General features: G+C 54.4%; 2 protein-coding genes across 3 annotated transcripts in view; one reads left to right on the top strand and one right to left on the bottom strand.

Annotated features, from left to right (window-relative positions):
- LOC143959396 (neuralized-like protein 4) overlaps positions 1-2,346 on the bottom strand; it is a gene marked incomplete in the record, with an annotated part of 104,341 nt that extends 101,995 nt beyond the window's left edge. Inside the window, 1 exon segment of the mRNA XM_077468032.1 lies at positions 2,091-2,346. Coding sequence (XP_077324158.1) covers positions 2,091-2,252 — 162 coding nt within the window.
- A 40-nt stretch (positions 2,347-2,386) lies between these two features.
- Positions 2,387-16,394, top strand: part of LOC143959397 (G protein pathway suppressor 2-like) — a 39,814-nt gene continuing 25,806 nt past the window's right edge. For both annotated transcript variants that reach the window (XM_077468034.1, XM_077468033.1), the window contains exons 1-4: positions 2,387-2,536; positions 14,201-14,314; positions 14,401-14,510; positions 14,896-15,008. In XM_077468034.1, the coding sequence (XP_077324160.1) occupies positions 14,221-14,314; positions 14,401-14,510; positions 14,896-15,008 (317 nt within the window). In that variant the 5' untranslated portion in view covers positions 2,387-2,536; positions 14,201-14,220. The remainder of the gene's footprint in view (positions 2,537-14,200; positions 14,315-14,400; positions 14,511-14,895; positions 15,009-16,394) is intronic.

Here is a 16,394-nt window from a genome sequence, read left to right as displayed (position 1 = left end):
CGGAAGAGGGGCATTCAGGTGGGGGAGGGACAGTATAGTATGAAGAGGGGCATTCAGGTGGGGGAGGGACAGTATAGTACGGAAGAGGGGCATTCAGGTGGGGGAGGGACAGTATAGTATGAAGAGGGGCATTCAGGTGGGGAGGGACAGTATAGTACGGAGAGGGGCATTCAGGTGGGGGAGGGACAGTATAGTATGAAGAGGGGCATTCAGGTGGGGGAGGGACAGTATAGTATGAAGAGGGGCATTCAGGTGGGGGAGGGACAGTATAGTATGAAGAGGGGCATTCAGGTGGGGGAGGGACAGTATAGTATGAAGAGGGGCATTCAGGTGGGGGGGGAGGGACAGTATAGTATGAAGAGGGGCATTCAGGTGGGGGGGGGGGGGGGAGGACAGTATAGTATGAAGAGGGGCATTCAGGTGGGGGAGGGACAGTATAGTACGGAGAGGGGCATTCAGGTGGGGGAGGGACAGTATAGTATGAAGAGGGGCATTCAGGTGGGGGAGGGACAGTATAGTACGGAGAGGGGCATTCAGGTGGGGGAGGGACAGTATAGTATGAAGAGGGGCATTCAGGTGGGGGAGGGACAGTATAGTATGAAGAGGGGCATTCAGGTGGGGGAGGGACAGTATAGTATGAAGAGGGGCATTCAGGTGGGGGAGGGACAGTATAGTATGAAGAGGGGCATTCAGGTGGGGGAGGGACAGTATAGTATGAAGAGGGGCATTCAGGTGGGGGAGGGACAGTATAGTATGAAGAGGGGCATTCAGGTGGGGGGGGAGGGACAGTATAGTATGAAGAGGGGCATTCAGGTGGGGGAGGGACAGTATAGTATGAAGAGGGGCATTTGGGTGGGGGGGGAGGGACAGTATAGTATGAAGAGGGGCATTCAGGTGGGGGGGGGGGACAGTATAGAACGGAGGAGGGGCATTCAGGTGGGAGAGGGTAAAATAGGGGGATTTGCACACCCACTGTACAGAGTAGAAACGGAGGGTGGGGGAATACAATAGGGGGAGGGGTGTTACCATAAGGAGGATGAGGAGTACAGTAGAGAAGGGGGAGGAGCCATACATATCGGGGGGGGGGTCGGTTCAGTACCCAGCTCAGCCCCTAGGGACCCCCCACCTCCCCCTCACACACACCTTGTAAGATAGGAAAGTGTGTGGGGGGGGGGGAGGGGATAAGGTAAGGAGGAGGGGAGGAGCTTTAGAGTGCGGAAATAAGAAGTGTTAGGTAGAGTAGGGGGGAGGAGTCATACAGGGCAGGGGAGGGTCATTTGAATACGCGGTCCGGCCCCCAGGGACCCCCTCCTCACACACACCTTGTAGGATAGGGGGGAGGAGCAGTAGAGTGGGCGGGAGGAGTCACGCCGGGCGGGGAAGGGTCAGTTCGTTGCCTGGTCCGGCCCCCAGGGATATACAGTGGGGGAGGAGCAGTACAGTAGGGGGGGGAGGAGTCACACAGGGCAGGTCAGTGTCCGGCCCCCAGGGACCCCCTCCTCACACACACCTTGTAGGATAGGATGGGGGGGGGGGTATACAGTGGGGGAGGAGCAGTTGGGTGGGAGGAGTCACACAGGGCAGGGGCGGGTCAGTTCGGTACCCGGTCCGGCCCCCAGGGACCCCCTCCTCACACACACCTTGTAGGATAGGATGGGGGGGGGTATACAGTGGGGGAGGAGCAGTACAGTAAGGGGAGGAGTCACACAGGGCGGGGGCGGGTCAGTTCGGTGCCCGGTCCGGCCCCCAGGGACCCCCTCCCCCTCCTCACACACACCTTGTAGGATAGGGGGAGGAGCAGTAGAGTGGGCGGGAGGAGTCACGCCGGGCGGGGGAGGGTCAGTTCGTTGCCTGGTCCGGCCCCCAGGGATATACAGTAGGGGGGGAGGAGTCACACAGGGCAGGTCAGTGTCCGGCCCCCAGGGACCCCCTCCCCCTCCTCACACACACCTTGTAGGATAGGATGGGGGGGGGATATACAGTGGGGGGAGGAGCAGTACAGTAAGGGGAGGAGTCACACAGGGCGGGGGCGGGTCAGTTCGGTACCCGGTCCGGCCCCCAGGGACCCCCCTCCCCCTCCTCACACACACCTTGCGGTCCAGGCGGACGGTGAAGACCTCCCCGGGGCACAGCGGCCTCCCGCTCAGGACCAGGCCCTGGTTGAACTCCTGAGCCGGCTGTTTGCGGGTGGCGGTCCGGTTCTGGTTGCTCAGGATCACCAGCTTGCCGGTGCGGGGATGAAGCTCCGCCATGACAGCCGCTTTACGGCCGCAGCCCCGGCGCTTTACGACGTCACCAGGGAGACGAGTCTGACAGCCTACGCCGGAAGTTCAGGGCGCGGAGGGCGGAAGCGCCTCTAGGGTTGGCGGAAGTCGGGCTGCTATACGCCGGACGTGACGCACCGGAAGTCCGGCTGGTGGTTCCCGGAAGTTACGCGAGGTGTATCGGAGCGCCGCCGGAAGTGAGAGGAACGGAGAATCGGGAGAAGAGCTTCCCGCCTTCCCAGCTCACCGGAACCGAGAGATACCGGAGAGAGGTGACTCCCCCTCCCCTCACCTACCGGAGGGACATCAGAGCCCCGACTGTCACACCTCCCCCCGCACCGGAGGGCCCCGGCTGTCACCCCTCCCCCCCGCACACCGGAGGGCCCCGTCTGTCACCCCTCCCCCCCGCACCGGAGGGCCCCGGCTGTCACCCCTCCCCCCCGCACACCGGAGGGCCCCGTCTGTCACCCCTCCCCCCCGCACCGGAGGGCCCCGGCTGTCACCCCTCCCCCCCGCACCGGAGGGCCCCGTCTGTCACCCCTCCCCCCCGCACCGGAGGGCCCCGGCTGTCACCCCTCCCCCCCGCACCGGAGGGCCCCGGCTGTCACCCCTCCCCCCCGCACACCGGAGGGCCCCGTCTGTCACCCCTCCCCCCCGCACCGGAGGGCCCCGGCTGTCACCCCTCCCCCCCGCACACCGGAGGGCCCCGTCTGTCACCCCTCCCCCCCGCACCGGAGGGCCCCGGCTGTCACCCCTCCCCCCCGCACCGGAGGCCCCCGGCTGTCACCCCTCCCCCCCCGCACCGGAGGGCCCCGGCTGTCACCCCTCCCCCCCCGCACCGGAGGGCCCCGGCTGTCACCCCTCCCCCCCGCACCGGAGGGCCCCGGCTGTCACCCCTCCCCCCCCCGCACCGGAGGGCCCCGGCTGTCACCCCTCCCCCCCCCGCACCGGAGGGCCCCGGCTGTCACCCCTCCCCCCCGCACCGGAGGGCCCCGGCTGTCACCCCTCCCCCCCGCACACCGGAGGGCCCCGGCTGTCACCCCTCCCCCCCGCACCGGAGGGCCCCGGCTGTCACCCCTCCCCCCCGCACCGGAGGGCCCCGGCTGTCACCCCTCCCCCCCGCACCGGAGGGCCCCGGCTGTCACCCCTCCCCCCCGCACCGGAGGGCCCCGGCTGTCACCCCTCCCCCCGCACACCGGAGGGCCCCGGCTGTCACTCCTCCCCCGCATCGGAGGGCCCCGGCTGTCACCCCTCTCCCCCGCACCGGAGGGCCCCGGCTGTCACCCCTCCCCCCGCACACCGGAGGGCCCCGGCTGTCACTCCTCCCCCGCACCGGAGTGGTATGTCCCGTACATGTGATCTGAATATTGTAGGAAAGCGGTGGTGTGAGGACGGATCGTACGGTTTTCAGATCATGTCTTCATTACTTTCGACAGCCGTTCATCCAATCTGATTTGGTGGGGTGTGTGCGGAAATTTTCCTCCTATGATTTTCGGTCAGTCAGTTTAGTTGGGAAATCCAATGGAAATGAACTCCGACACCTGAAATCCCTTCCCGTCCCTCTTCTGTCCTCCGAGAATTTCCCCGACTTCAATTCAATTTCTACTTGTGACTATCAACTGGAAACGGGGGTGTGATATGCGGATCGTGTGTGTCCTGGGGGGCAATTCCATCCTGTGCCGGGGGGGGCAATTCCATCCTGTGCCGGGGGGGCATTCCATCCTGTGCCGGGGGGGCATTCCATCCTGTGCCGGGGGGGGGGGCATTCCATCCTGTGCCGGGGGGGCATTCCATCCTGTGCCGGGGGGGCATTCCATCCTGTGCCGTGGGGGCATTCCATCCTGTGCAGTGGGGGGGGCATTCCATCCTGTGCCGTGGGGGGGGGGCATTCCATCCTGTGCCGTGGGGGGGGGCATTCCATCCTGTGCCGTGGGGGGGGGGGCATTCCATCCTGTGCCGTGGGGGGGGGGGCATTCCATCCTGTGCCGTGGGGGGGGCATTCCATCCTGTGCCGGGGGGTGGGGCAATTCCATCCTGTGCTGTGGGGGGGCATTCCATCCTGTGCCGGAGGGTGTGGCAATTCCATCCTGTGCCGGGGGGTGGGGCAATTCCATCCTGTGCTGTGGGGGGGGGGCATTCCATCCTGTGCCGGGGGGTGTGGCAATTCCATCCTGTGCCGGGGGGTGTGGCAATTCCATCCTGTGCCGGGGGGTGTGGCAATTCCATCCTGTGCCGGGGGGTGTGGCAATTCCATCCTGTGCCGGGGGGTGTGGCAATTCCATCCTGTGCCGGGGGGGTGTGGCAATTCCATCCTGTGCCGGGGGGGTGTGGCAATTCCATCCTGTGCCGGGGGGGTGTGGCAATTCCATCCTGTGCCGGGGGGGTGTGGCAATTCCATCCTGTGCCGGGGGGGTGTGGCAATTCCATCCTGTGCCGGGGGGGTGTGGCAATTCCATCCTGTGCCGGGGGGGTGTGGCAATTCCATCCTGTGCCGGGGGGGTGTGGCAATTCCATCCTGTGCCGGGGGGGTGTGGCAATTCCATCCTGTGCCGGGGGGGTGGGGCAATTCCATCCTGGGCCCGGGGTGGGGGGGGCAATTCCATCCTGTGCCGGGGGGGGGGATTCCATCCTGTCCCGGGGGGGGGGGGCATTCCAACCTTCTACGGTCTTCAGACCTCAGGGATTTTCCATGTTGGGTTCCTCTATGGTCTTCACAGCTTAGCCCCCCCATACACACAGTCGGAGATTCCAACCACAAAATGCGTCAGAAGTTATTCCGCCGGATTAATTCCGGAAGAGGTCGGGAAGTGATGTTGCATACACACGGTCGGACCAAGTTGTCGGATTTTGCGTTTGCCAAGAACGCGGTGACGTAAGCCGTGTACGGCGGGACTAGAAAAGGGAAGTTCAGCACCACGTCCGGCAGCCTTTGGGCTCCTTCTGCTGATCTCGTGTTAGAAGAAGTTTGGGGAGAGAAGATTCGCACTTTTCACATTGGTGATTCAGATCGGTGCCGCTCTTCAGTTTCCGCTTGTCTTCGCGTATCTGATAATCAGGGCGTGACGTCAGTAAGTATTTGCTTCTCATTGTGGACTATATCTTGGTATAGGACGCTTTGAAAGTCATTTCTTATTGTCTGCTTGCTTCTGCTATTCCGGTCGTTCTTTCAGGCCTTGCTGTTTATCGGTGCTTTCTGGTGTCCGTTCTGACCAGCCAACCGTTTTCAAACCATGTTTCCTCTACGTACTCGTCGTAGAGTTTGTGCTGTGCAGGGGCTTAGTGTTGGGGTTGTTACTTTGACACAAGCCCGGTCCAGCGTGACCAGTTCTCGCACATGCCTTTGCTGCGGGAGATCCTGGAGAGTAATCCTGATCATTTCAGGAATTATATGACGGACCCCGTTTTTTTCACCGTCTGCTGGCTTTGCTGACCCCTTATATCAGCAGGCAGGATACCTGCATGCGGCAAGCCATCACTCCGGAGCAGAGGCTCATCGCCACGTTGCGCTACTTGGCGACAGGGAGAAGCCTTCAGGACCTCAAGTTCTCTACAGGTATCTCCCCCCAGGCTCTGGGGATCATTATTCCAGAGACCTGTTCTGCCATCATTCAGGTCCTGCAGAAGGACTATATGAAGGTAAGTTTTATCCTTTAACATCACATTCTATGTATTTCATGATTGATAATGTCTTGCTTTTCTTTCCTCATTCCCTAATTACCATCATTGCAATATGCTCTAATTCATATGCTCTGCCCCTTTGTCCTCATGCATGCTGGAAGCTTTTCAAGTTCCTTTTTTGTCCTTCATGTATATTTGCCTTCACTAACTTCCCCAGCATGCTCTCCTGGGCCCATAAACCTCTAGCCTAGTCATATAGCAATGTCTTTTCTCAGTTCCATAGTATTGCTTTCCCCTAAACACGCCCTAAAATGTCTACAAATGTTATGTGTGTGCTTCAATTCATGCAGAGTGCCAGAGGTATTTTTTTTTTTTTTTGGTGGGCCAAACTCATTAGGAACCCCCCCTCCCCCCAACTACTAGGAGAATGCGTTGGCAGCTGCTTTGCTAGTACCCTGAGCCTGGGTGAGAGAGGATGAGGAGGATGAAGAGGGCTTGGTCATCCACTCTACCAAGTCTTCGGCATGATGCGACTCAACATGTCCAGCTGCCGAAAATAAGGACAGGCGTGTCCCATGGCCACGTGCTGATGATGACGATCCACCGCGTCCACGACCAGCACTGTTGTCTCTAGACACAGAGCCTGCTTGCCCTCTTTTATCGGCTTGCGCCTGTCTGCCTCTCCTTGTTGGCCTTCCAGACATGGTAAAGGCCTGCAGGGAGATGGGAAAACCAGCAATTGGGTAGTGTATATTGTGCTGGAGGCACACAACACCCACTAACTCCAGCAGATGCCTGTATAAGAGAACACCAGCAATAAAGGGCAGATACAGGTGTATACTGTGCTGGAGGCACACAACACCCACTAACTCCTGTAGATGCCTGTATGAGAGAACACCAGCAATAAAGGGTAGATATAGATGTATACTGTGCTGGAGGCACACAACACCCACTAACTCCTGCAGATGCCTGTATGAGAGAACACCAGCAATAAAGGGCAGATACAGGTGTATACTGTGCTGGAGGCACACAACACCCACTAACTCCTGCAGACGCCTGTATGAGAGAACACCAGCAATAAAGGGCAGATACAGTTGTATACTGTGCTGGAGGCACACAACACCCACTAACTCCTGTAGATGCCTGTATGAGAGAACACCAGCAATAAAGGGCAGATACAGGTGTATACTGTGCTGGAGGCACACAACACCCACTAACTCCTGCAGACGCCTGTATGAGAGAACACCAGCAATAAAGGGCAGATACAGGTGTATACTGTGCTGGAGGCACACAACACCCACTAACTCCTGCAAACGCCTGAGAAAAGAACAAACTGTCCCTACCTATCCTCTCCCTGCACGCCGGAACACACTACACAGCGGCCTTATATAGTGTGGGGCGTGTACTAAACCCCCTGACCTATAACTGGCCACAGGCATCCTGTGGCCAATCGTGGCTCTCCTCGCTGCCGGCGCTGTGATTGGCCAAGCATGCGGGGTCACAGTGCATGCTTGGCCAATCATGAGCCAGCAGTGCACTGCGATGGCGCAGTGCATTGTGGGCCGTGAGCGCTAACCATAATTTGGAGCGAACGGCCCACAGAGTTCTGGCTTCGCCGAACGTGCGAACAGCCGGTGTTCGAGTCGAACATGCGTTCGGCTCAAACACCAAGCTCATCCCTAGTGGAGTGTCTGCGCGGACGGAGTTCTACTGGCGTCTCCAGAGTGGCTGTCTGGGCTTGCCACCCCCAGAGGAGAATGTCGAAGGACTCCCCTTTTTGTTTTCGTTGCGGATGAGGCATTTGCTCTGGCAAACCATCTGATGCGGCCTTTCCCGATGAGGACCCTCACCTCGGATCAGAGGATCTTTTTGGATAATGGCCAGCTGGTTCCGCCTATTTTTTGACTCCAATCCACATGGCGGAATATAAACTAAATCACATTGTGCTTGCCTACTGCGTTCTGCACAATTTTTTGAAAAAAAACATTCAGTAAACTATGTGGCCTCAGTTGGCCCAGATGCAGACTTGGCGGAAAATGTCAACCTCACGGCCCTTGAAGCTGCTCGTCCTGGCTTGTCTCCCCCCCAAAGCGTCTGTGAGGTCAGATCCAGATTTGTGGAGTACTTTGTGGGTAGGGGGGGCATTGTGTAAACAGGCATGTATCAAAGCATAACATACAGAACACAGGAACTTACAAAGTTCAACTTTGAAAAGTGAAGACGATATCAGACATGAGTATGTACAAACTGTGCTGATATTGCCTTCATCAGATGGGGTGTCACCCCTGGAAAAGCCACATTTGGAAGATGCACACAAATTCAGAATGAAAAAGTGGCCGGTTTCCTCCTGATCCCATGCCTAATGTCAACATGTGCTATCTCCCATCATGGGGTACCAATGTACGTGTTTTGGGGGTGCAACCCCTTCATCTCAGCCACTTTAGTAGCAAGGAAGGGGTTGCACCCACAAAACACGTACATTGATCCCCCCCATGATGGGAGATAACACATGTTCACACACTGTGTGCATCTTCCAAATTTTGGCTTTTCTAAAAAATATAAAAGTGTTTTTGAACATTTTAAATGGATGCTAGCTAGTTTTGGGGTGTTTCAGACTCACCTTAAAACTTCAATGATCTTCTTCATTTTTTGTTGAACATCTTTGATGTTTTCCTGGATATTCTCTAAATCGCGATTGCACCCCATTATCTCCCCAATGAGGATCTGGGCACTTTCACTGGTAAAATGCGATTTTTCTTCCACAACATCCACATCACCTAAAAAAAAACAAAAAAACACACCATGTATTATAAATATGCAGGCATACATTGATTAGCTTACCTGAAGCTGTGGTATCCGACACTCACCTGTTGTGGTGACAATTTTGACAATATCTCCTTCCTCCTCTGCTTCTGGTGTTGGTATTTTCCCCTTCTTTGGGAGGTGTGGGGTACCTGGTGTCCTCAGACGCCTCGAGTCTTCTCTCCCCTATAAGAATGTAAAAAAGGAATACTTGGCACACAGCTATTTGAGGGCAGAACTAGGAATATGAAACATTGCTTGGAAGTGTGGTACAATTGTGTTTTTTTGGCAGAGTTCAAAGGTGAGAACATTATTTTTGACACTTTCTAAAGCTGGAATACTTACCTGTTGTGTGAACAACTGTAGTCAAGTGCAAGTTGGCAAAACATCATTTTTAGGAGTGGGCTAACGAATGATGTTTCTTACGAACGATTGAACCCATGAATTTGAAAGTGGCCATTTTAAACTGCACAACATGAAATCAAAGCACATGGAGCAGTATGCAAGCAATAATAATGATATGAACACACGACGACTACTTACTTTTTTTGAAGAACACGCTTGATCCTTCTGTACTGATGGTGCTCCCTCAGTTTCAGGTCTGACCAGCGTTTTCTCAGTTGATCCTTGGATCGTCGTACCCGAAAATACTTCTGAAGACTCTTCACAACTTTAGTCATGATCTTGGCCTTTCTGATATTTGGGTAAGGTCCATACTTCCCATCATAGTCGTACCTGTTCAATATGTCCAACATCTCTCCAAAAGACATATTTGAGGCCTTAAATCTTCTCCTCTGGGATCGGGACGTTTTAGGCTCCGGGCTTTCCTCGTTAGTGGAATTAGCATGCCCCTGCTGTGTCTCCGCCATGTGCTCTACCCACTGCGCCGAAAAAAGAAAGGGCGGGGAATAGTCTAGAAAGAACGTCAGGGGCGGGTGGAGTTTCACGCATGCGCACTGTATATAAAACGCAACACGCGTGTGACGTACGTGCGATCTGCGAGCAGAGGGAGAAGCTGACGCGCCGATCGTGCAAACGAAGGTACAATTTTTAACTTGGTACATCACTAGCCTATACTGCTAGATTGAGGCCTGTATTGGGACAAGATTAGAAGAGTTTACCCTGACATTAAGGTTTGTCTTGCAGAGAATATGGACGGGTTTAACGACCACAGTTTCCTCCCTCTGTTCATCGATAAGTACAGGGAGCTGCCCTGCCTTTGGCAAGCTACGCATCCACACTACAGTAACAAACTAAAGAGGCAGGCAGCGATGGAGAAACTGGTGGAGTTTGTGAAGCCGGTGGTCCCCAGGGCAAACGTCAACTATTTAAGAACGAAAATTGGTGGCCTGAGGAGTACGTTTTTGAAGGAGCGCAGGAAGGTGCTGCAGTCCATGCAATCTGGAGCTGCAGCAGATGACGTTTATGTCCCCAGGCTGTGGTATTATGAGAGGATGCAGTTTCTGTCAGACCAGGCTGAGGTCAGAGAATCCCTCTCTACCCTTCCTTCCACGCGTCCCTCTACACTACATTCCACCCCTGCTGAGTCTTCCGACACCCAACCTGGGGCTTCCACTCAGGAAGAACTGGGGGAGCCCAGCTTGAGCCAGGTATAGTATTGTTCTACATATTTTTGTAGTAAAAATGAATGATGTTAACTTGATTGTTGCTCACTAATTGCTGATTTTAGAAAGTGTTTCACATATCAATAGAAAGTAGTGGCCAAAACCTTTGGGCCAAGAATGAAAAATGCTGGGCTCAGAATGATCGTCTTTTCTATTTGTTAACAATTTGCAACAGTCTTGAGCTGAAAATTGTGTGTTTGATGAACCAAAAACTAAAACTATGTCCCTTTTTCATACACAGGAAGACCTCAGCCAGGAGGAGGGTGTGGAATGCAGCAGCCAGGAGGTGGCTGTGGAACGTGGCAGCCAGGAGGAGGGTGTGGAACGTGGCAGCCAGGAGGAGGGTGTGGAACGTGGCAGCCAGGAGGAGGCTGTGGAACGTGGCAGCCAGGAGGGGGCTGTGGAACGTGGCAGCCAGGAGGGGGCTGTGGAACGTGGCAGCCAGGAGGGGGCTGTGGAACGTGGCAGCCAGGAGGGGGCTGTGGAACGTGGCAGCCAGGAGGGGGCTGTGGAACGTGGCAGCCAGGAGGGGGCTGTGGAACGTGGCAGCCAGGAGGGGGCTGTGGAACGTGGCAGCCAGGAGGGGGCTGTGGAACGTGGCAGCCAGGAGGGGGCTGTGGAACGTGGCAGCCAGGAGGGGGCTGTGGAACGTGGCAGCCAGGAGGGGGCTGTGGAACGTGGCAGCCAGGAGGGGGCTGTGGAACGTGGCAGCCAGGAGGGGGCTGTGGAACGTGGCAGCCAGGAGGAGGCTGTGGAACGTGGCAGCCAGGAGGAGGCTGTGGAACGTGGCAGCCAGGAGGAGGCAGGGGTAAGCGGCAGCCAAGAGGTGGGCAGGCCATAGGAGCCTGACTCAGTCACAGGTCCCTCCCCTCCACCTTCCACCCAAAAGAGCCAGAATGGGGGGGGGGTGTGGAGGAGTCGGCCCTGAAGCTCATTGGGGAGGCTTCAGCGGCCCTCAAAGCCACCCCCACCTATCAAGAGGCCTTGGCTGCCTGCAAATTCCAGCAAATGGAGGAGGGGCAACACCTCTTGTGGGAGGAGCTCATTATCCACACACTCAACAAGGGGTTGTTGGGACAAATCACACAAACAACACACTTGTGTGATTTGGACCATGCTCCTCCTCCTCCTGCCACACCTCCAGCACCACAGCCTGGAAGGAAGACCAGAGTGTGATGACCTGGGTTCAGTCTGGTCTGACAGAAGATGCAGCCTCTTGTAGGACCACAGCCTGGGAACATAGATGTCATCTGCTGCTGTTCCGGGTTTCTTGGACTTCAGGACCAGACTTCTCTCCCTCAGACATGTACTCCTCAGGCCACCAAGTTTTGCGTTTTAATAGTTGATGTGTTCCCTGGGGGCCAAAGGCTTCGCTAATCTCCCCAGTTTCTCCAGCGCTGCCTCCCTCTTTATTTGTTACTGACACCTAAATAAAGGTTTTTTTTTTTGGTTGACACTTGCCTATGGGTTTTACTTCAAAAAGGACAGTTTATTTGTGAGTAGGCAGGTACATTTCAAAAATACAAAGTCAAATTAATAACAAGGGGCACCAACACCAAACAACCTCCTCCTAGATTATAATAGAAAACCATAAAATAAAAAGCTAATAATGGTGTTGTGGTAAGTTGACACACAAAACACATCAAAAAAAATTGCGAAGATGAGCAAACTGTCAAAAAAGGAGATCTTTATTTAAAATACCAACCACAAAATTTAAAACCAAAAAAAAAAAAATTTGGGGAGATGTAACAAATTAAAAATCTTGTATTCATGAAATGAGAAAAAGAATAAAGAAATACGTTTGGGAGAAGTTTGTGTGACTATGAGCAGCAAAACAACTTCATTCTTGTAGCATTGTAAAGAAAAAGAGAATGCGCTGCATGAAAGAATTTTCCGACTGTGTGTACAAGGGCTTAGTGATCTTCCGTGTTGGGTTCTTCTATGGTCTTCAGACCTCAGTGATCTTCCATGTTGGGTTCTTCTATGGTCTTCAGACCTCAGTGATCTTCCATGTTGGGTTCTTCTATGGTCTTCAGACCTCAGTGATCTTCCATGTTGGGTTCTTCTATGGTCTTCAGACCTCAGTGATCTTCCATGTTGGGTTCTTCTATGGTCTTCAGACCTCAGTGATCTTCCATGTTGGGTTCTTCTATGGTCTTCAGACCTCAGTGATCTTCCTATGTTGGGTTCTTCTATGGTCTTCAGACCTCAGTGATCTTCCATGTTGGGTTCTTCTATGGCAGGGGTCTCAAACTGGCGGCCCTCCAGCTGTTGCAAAACTACAAGTCCCATGAGGCATTGCAAGGCTGACAGTTGCAAGCATGACTCCTACAGGCAGAGGCATGATGGGACTTGTAGTTTTGCAACAGCTGGAGGGCCGCCAGTTTGAGACCCCTGTTCTATGGTCTTCACACCTCAGTGATCTTCCCATGTTGGGTTCTTCTATGGTCTTTAGACCTCAGTGATCTTCCCATGTTGGGTTCTTCTATGGTCTTCACACCTCAGTGAACTTCCCATGTTGGGTTCTTCTATGGTCTTCAGACCTCAGTGATCTTCCCATGTTGGGTTCTTCTATGGTCTTCAGACCTCAGTGATCTTCCCATGTTGGGTTCTTCTATGGTCTTCAGACCTCAGTGATCTTCCTATGTTGGGTTCTTCTATGGTCTTCAGATCTCAGTGATCTTCCCATGTTGGGTTCTTCTATGGTCTTCAGACCTCAGTGATCTTCCCATGTTGGGTTCTTCTATGGTCTTCAGACCTCAGTGATCTTCCCATGTTGGGTTCTTCTATGGTCTTCAGACCTCAGTGATCTTCCCATGTTGGGTTCTTCTATGGTCTTCAGACCTCAGTGATCTTCCCATGTTGGGTTCTTCTATGGTCTTCAGACCTCAGTGATCTTCCCATGTTGGGTTCTTCTATGGTCTTCAGACCTCAGTGATCTTCCCATGTTGGGTTCTTCTATGGTCTTCAGATCTCAGTGATCTTCCCATGTTGGGTTCTTCTATGGTCTTCAGACCTCAGTGATCTTCCCATGTTGGGTTCTTCTATGGTCTTCAGACCTCAGTGATCTTCCCATGTTGGGTTCTTCTATGGTCTTCAGACCTCAGTGATCTTCCCATGTTGGGTTCTTCTATGGTCTTCAGACCTCAGTGATCTTCCTATGTTGGGTTCTTCTATGGTCTTCAGATCTCAGTGATCTTCCCATGTTGGGTTCTTCTATAGTCTTCAGACCTCAGTGATCTTCCCATGTTGGGTTCTTCTATGGTCTTCAGACCTCAGTGATCTTCCCATGTTGGGTTCTTCTATGGTCTTCAGACCTCAGTGATCTTCCCATGTTGGGTTCTTCTATGGTCTTCAGACCTCAGTTATCTTCCGTGTTAGGTTCTTCTATGGTCTTAAGACCTCAGTGATCTTCCCATGTTGGGTTCTTCTATGGTCTTCAGACCTCAGTGATCTTCCGTGTTAGGTTCTTCTATGGTCTTCAGACCTCAGTGATCTTCCCATGTTGGGTTCTTCTATGGTCTTCAGACCTCAGTGATCTTCCCCATGTTGGGTTCTTCTAAGGCAGGGGTCACCAAACTACTGCCCTCCAGCTGTTGTGTAACTACACGTCCCATGAGGCATTGTAAAACCCTGACATTCACAGACATCACTCGGCATGTTGGGAATTGTAGTTCCTGAACAACTGGAGGGCTATATTTTGGAGACCCCTGTTCTATGGTCTTCAGACCTCAGTGATATTCCCATGTTAGGTCCTTGTATAATTTAAAGACATTGGTGATTGGTTAGTAGGGCCTTCGATTGTCCTCAATGCCCTATGAAATGTCTCTTCTGACTGCCACTCCCTATTTGTTGCCTAATGCTGTTTTTCTTTCTTGTTTATTCTCATAGTGTGATATTTGCTATTCATCATGCCGGCTCTTCTGGAGAGACCCAAGCTGACCAACACCATGGCCCGAGCCCTCCATCGGCATGTTATGATGGAGCGGGAACGCAAGCGACAAGGTTAGCCTCCAACTTTGGTGTAGTAGAAGGATGGTGTGGGTGTTCAAACTGAAGGGGAGGTCCATCTTGTCTTCTGTTTTCCACAGAGGAGGAGGAGGTGGATAAGATGATGGAGCAGAAGATGAGAGATGAACAAGAGAGGAGGAGAAAGAAGGAAATGGAGGAGAGGATGTCCCTGGAAGAGACCCGGGAACAGGTAAAGTCAGAATTCTGGACAGATTTCTATTTGTCCAATGGTATCGCCTCACGAGGGGCTCATATGAAAAAAAATCTGTGAGGAGCTGACCATATCTTCTCTCTGCTAACAGCACCATTTTCAGTGCAGAGATGCCAGCACCTTCTACTCCCCACACACAGAGGTGCTTCTAATAGAGGATTGACAACTCTAGAAAGGTCCATTGAAGTGGGTTACAGGAAGGAGGATCAGATTGATTGGGGGGGGGGGGGGGGGGTTGTTTGAGTGTGAAGTGGTGATCCGAGTAGTAGTAGATGTGAAGGCCTCTGTGAGGGGCCAGTGCCAGAATGATGATGTCTTCATTGTCCTGTATTTCTCCTCTCTGAACTCCTGACTCCTTTTATAGATCATGAAGCTCCAGGAGAAGCTGAACAAGTTACAAGAGGAAAAACATCAACTCTTTCTGCAGCTGAAGAAGGTTCTTCATGAAGAGGAGAAGAGGAGAAGGAAGGAGCAAAGGTGAGATTAGACAGAGCCCATGCACATTAAATGAGGCTGGATGTGACCCACACATGGTAGATGAGGCTGGGTGTGACCCACACATGGTAGATGAGGCTGGGTGTGACCCACACATGGTAGATGAGGCTGGGTGTGACCCACACACGGTAGATGAGGCTGGGTGTGACCCACACACGGTAGATGAGGCTGGGTGTGACCCACACACGGTAGATGAGGCTGGGTGTGACCCACACACGGTAGATGAGGCAGGGTGTGACCCACACACGGTAGATGAGGCAGGGTGTGACCCACACACGGTAGATGAGGCTGGTTGTGACCCACACACGGTAGATGAGGCTGGGTGTGACCCACACACGGTAGATGAGGCTGGATGGCTCCCACGCACGGTAGATGAGGCTGGGTGGGTCCCACGCACGGTAGATGAGGCTGGGTGGGTCCCACGCACGGTAGATGAGGCTGGGTGGGTCCCACGCACGGTAGATGAGGCTGGGTGGGTCCCACGCACGGTAGATGAGGCTGGGTGGGTCCCACGCACGGTAGATGAGGCTGGGTGGGTCCCACGCACGGTAGATGAGGCTGGGTGGGTCCCACGCACGGTAGATGAGGCTGGGTGGGTCCCACGCACGGTAGATGAGGCTGGGTGGGTCCCACGCACGGTAGATGAGGCTGGGTGGGTCCCACGCACGGTAGATGAGGCTGGGTGGGTCCCACGCACGGTAGATGAGGCTGGGTGGGTCCCACGCACGGTAGATGAGGCTGGGTGGGTCCCACGCACGGTAGATGGGGCCCACGCACGGTAGATGAGGCTGGATGGGACCCACACACGGTAGATGATAGATGAGGCTGGATGGGGCCCACGCACGGTAGATGAGGCTGGATGGGACCCACACACGGTAGATGATAGATGAGGCTGAATGGGTCCCACACACGGTAGATGATTCTGGATGGGTCCCACACAGGGTGGATGATTCTGGATGGCTCCCACGCACGGTAGATGAGGCTGGATGGGGCCCACACACGGTAGATGAGGCTGGATGGGGCCCACACACGGTAGATGAGGCTGGATGGGGCCCACACACGGTAGATGAGGCTGGATGGGGCCCACACACGGTAGATGAGGCTGGATGGGGCCCACACACGGTAGATGAGGCTGGATGGGGCCCACACACGGTAGATGAGGCTGGATGGGGCCCACACATGGTAGGTAGTCTATACTGTCTACTTAGGGTTAGTGATGAACATGGCAAAGCCTTTTTTTCTTATAAACAGTATACAGAAAACTGAGGTGATGACGGGCAATGGGGAGGGCTTTGTGGTGAATGGAGGGAGTTCTGTGTGGTGAATGGAGGGAGTTCTGTGTGGTGATTGGAGGGAGTTCTGTGTGGT

Source organism: Lithobates pipiens, unplaced genomic scaffold (genome assembly GCF_037356315.1).
Source record: "Lithobates pipiens isolate NorthernLeopardFrog02 unplaced genomic scaffold, aLitPip1_a1.2 Scaffold_73, whole genome shotgun sequence".
In the NCBI taxonomy this organism is placed as follows: domain Eukaryota; kingdom Metazoa; phylum Chordata; class Amphibia; order Anura; family Ranidae; genus Lithobates; species Lithobates pipiens.
The sequence above is the reverse complement of the archived record's forward strand: the minus strand, read 5'-3'. Positions and strand labels throughout refer to the sequence as shown.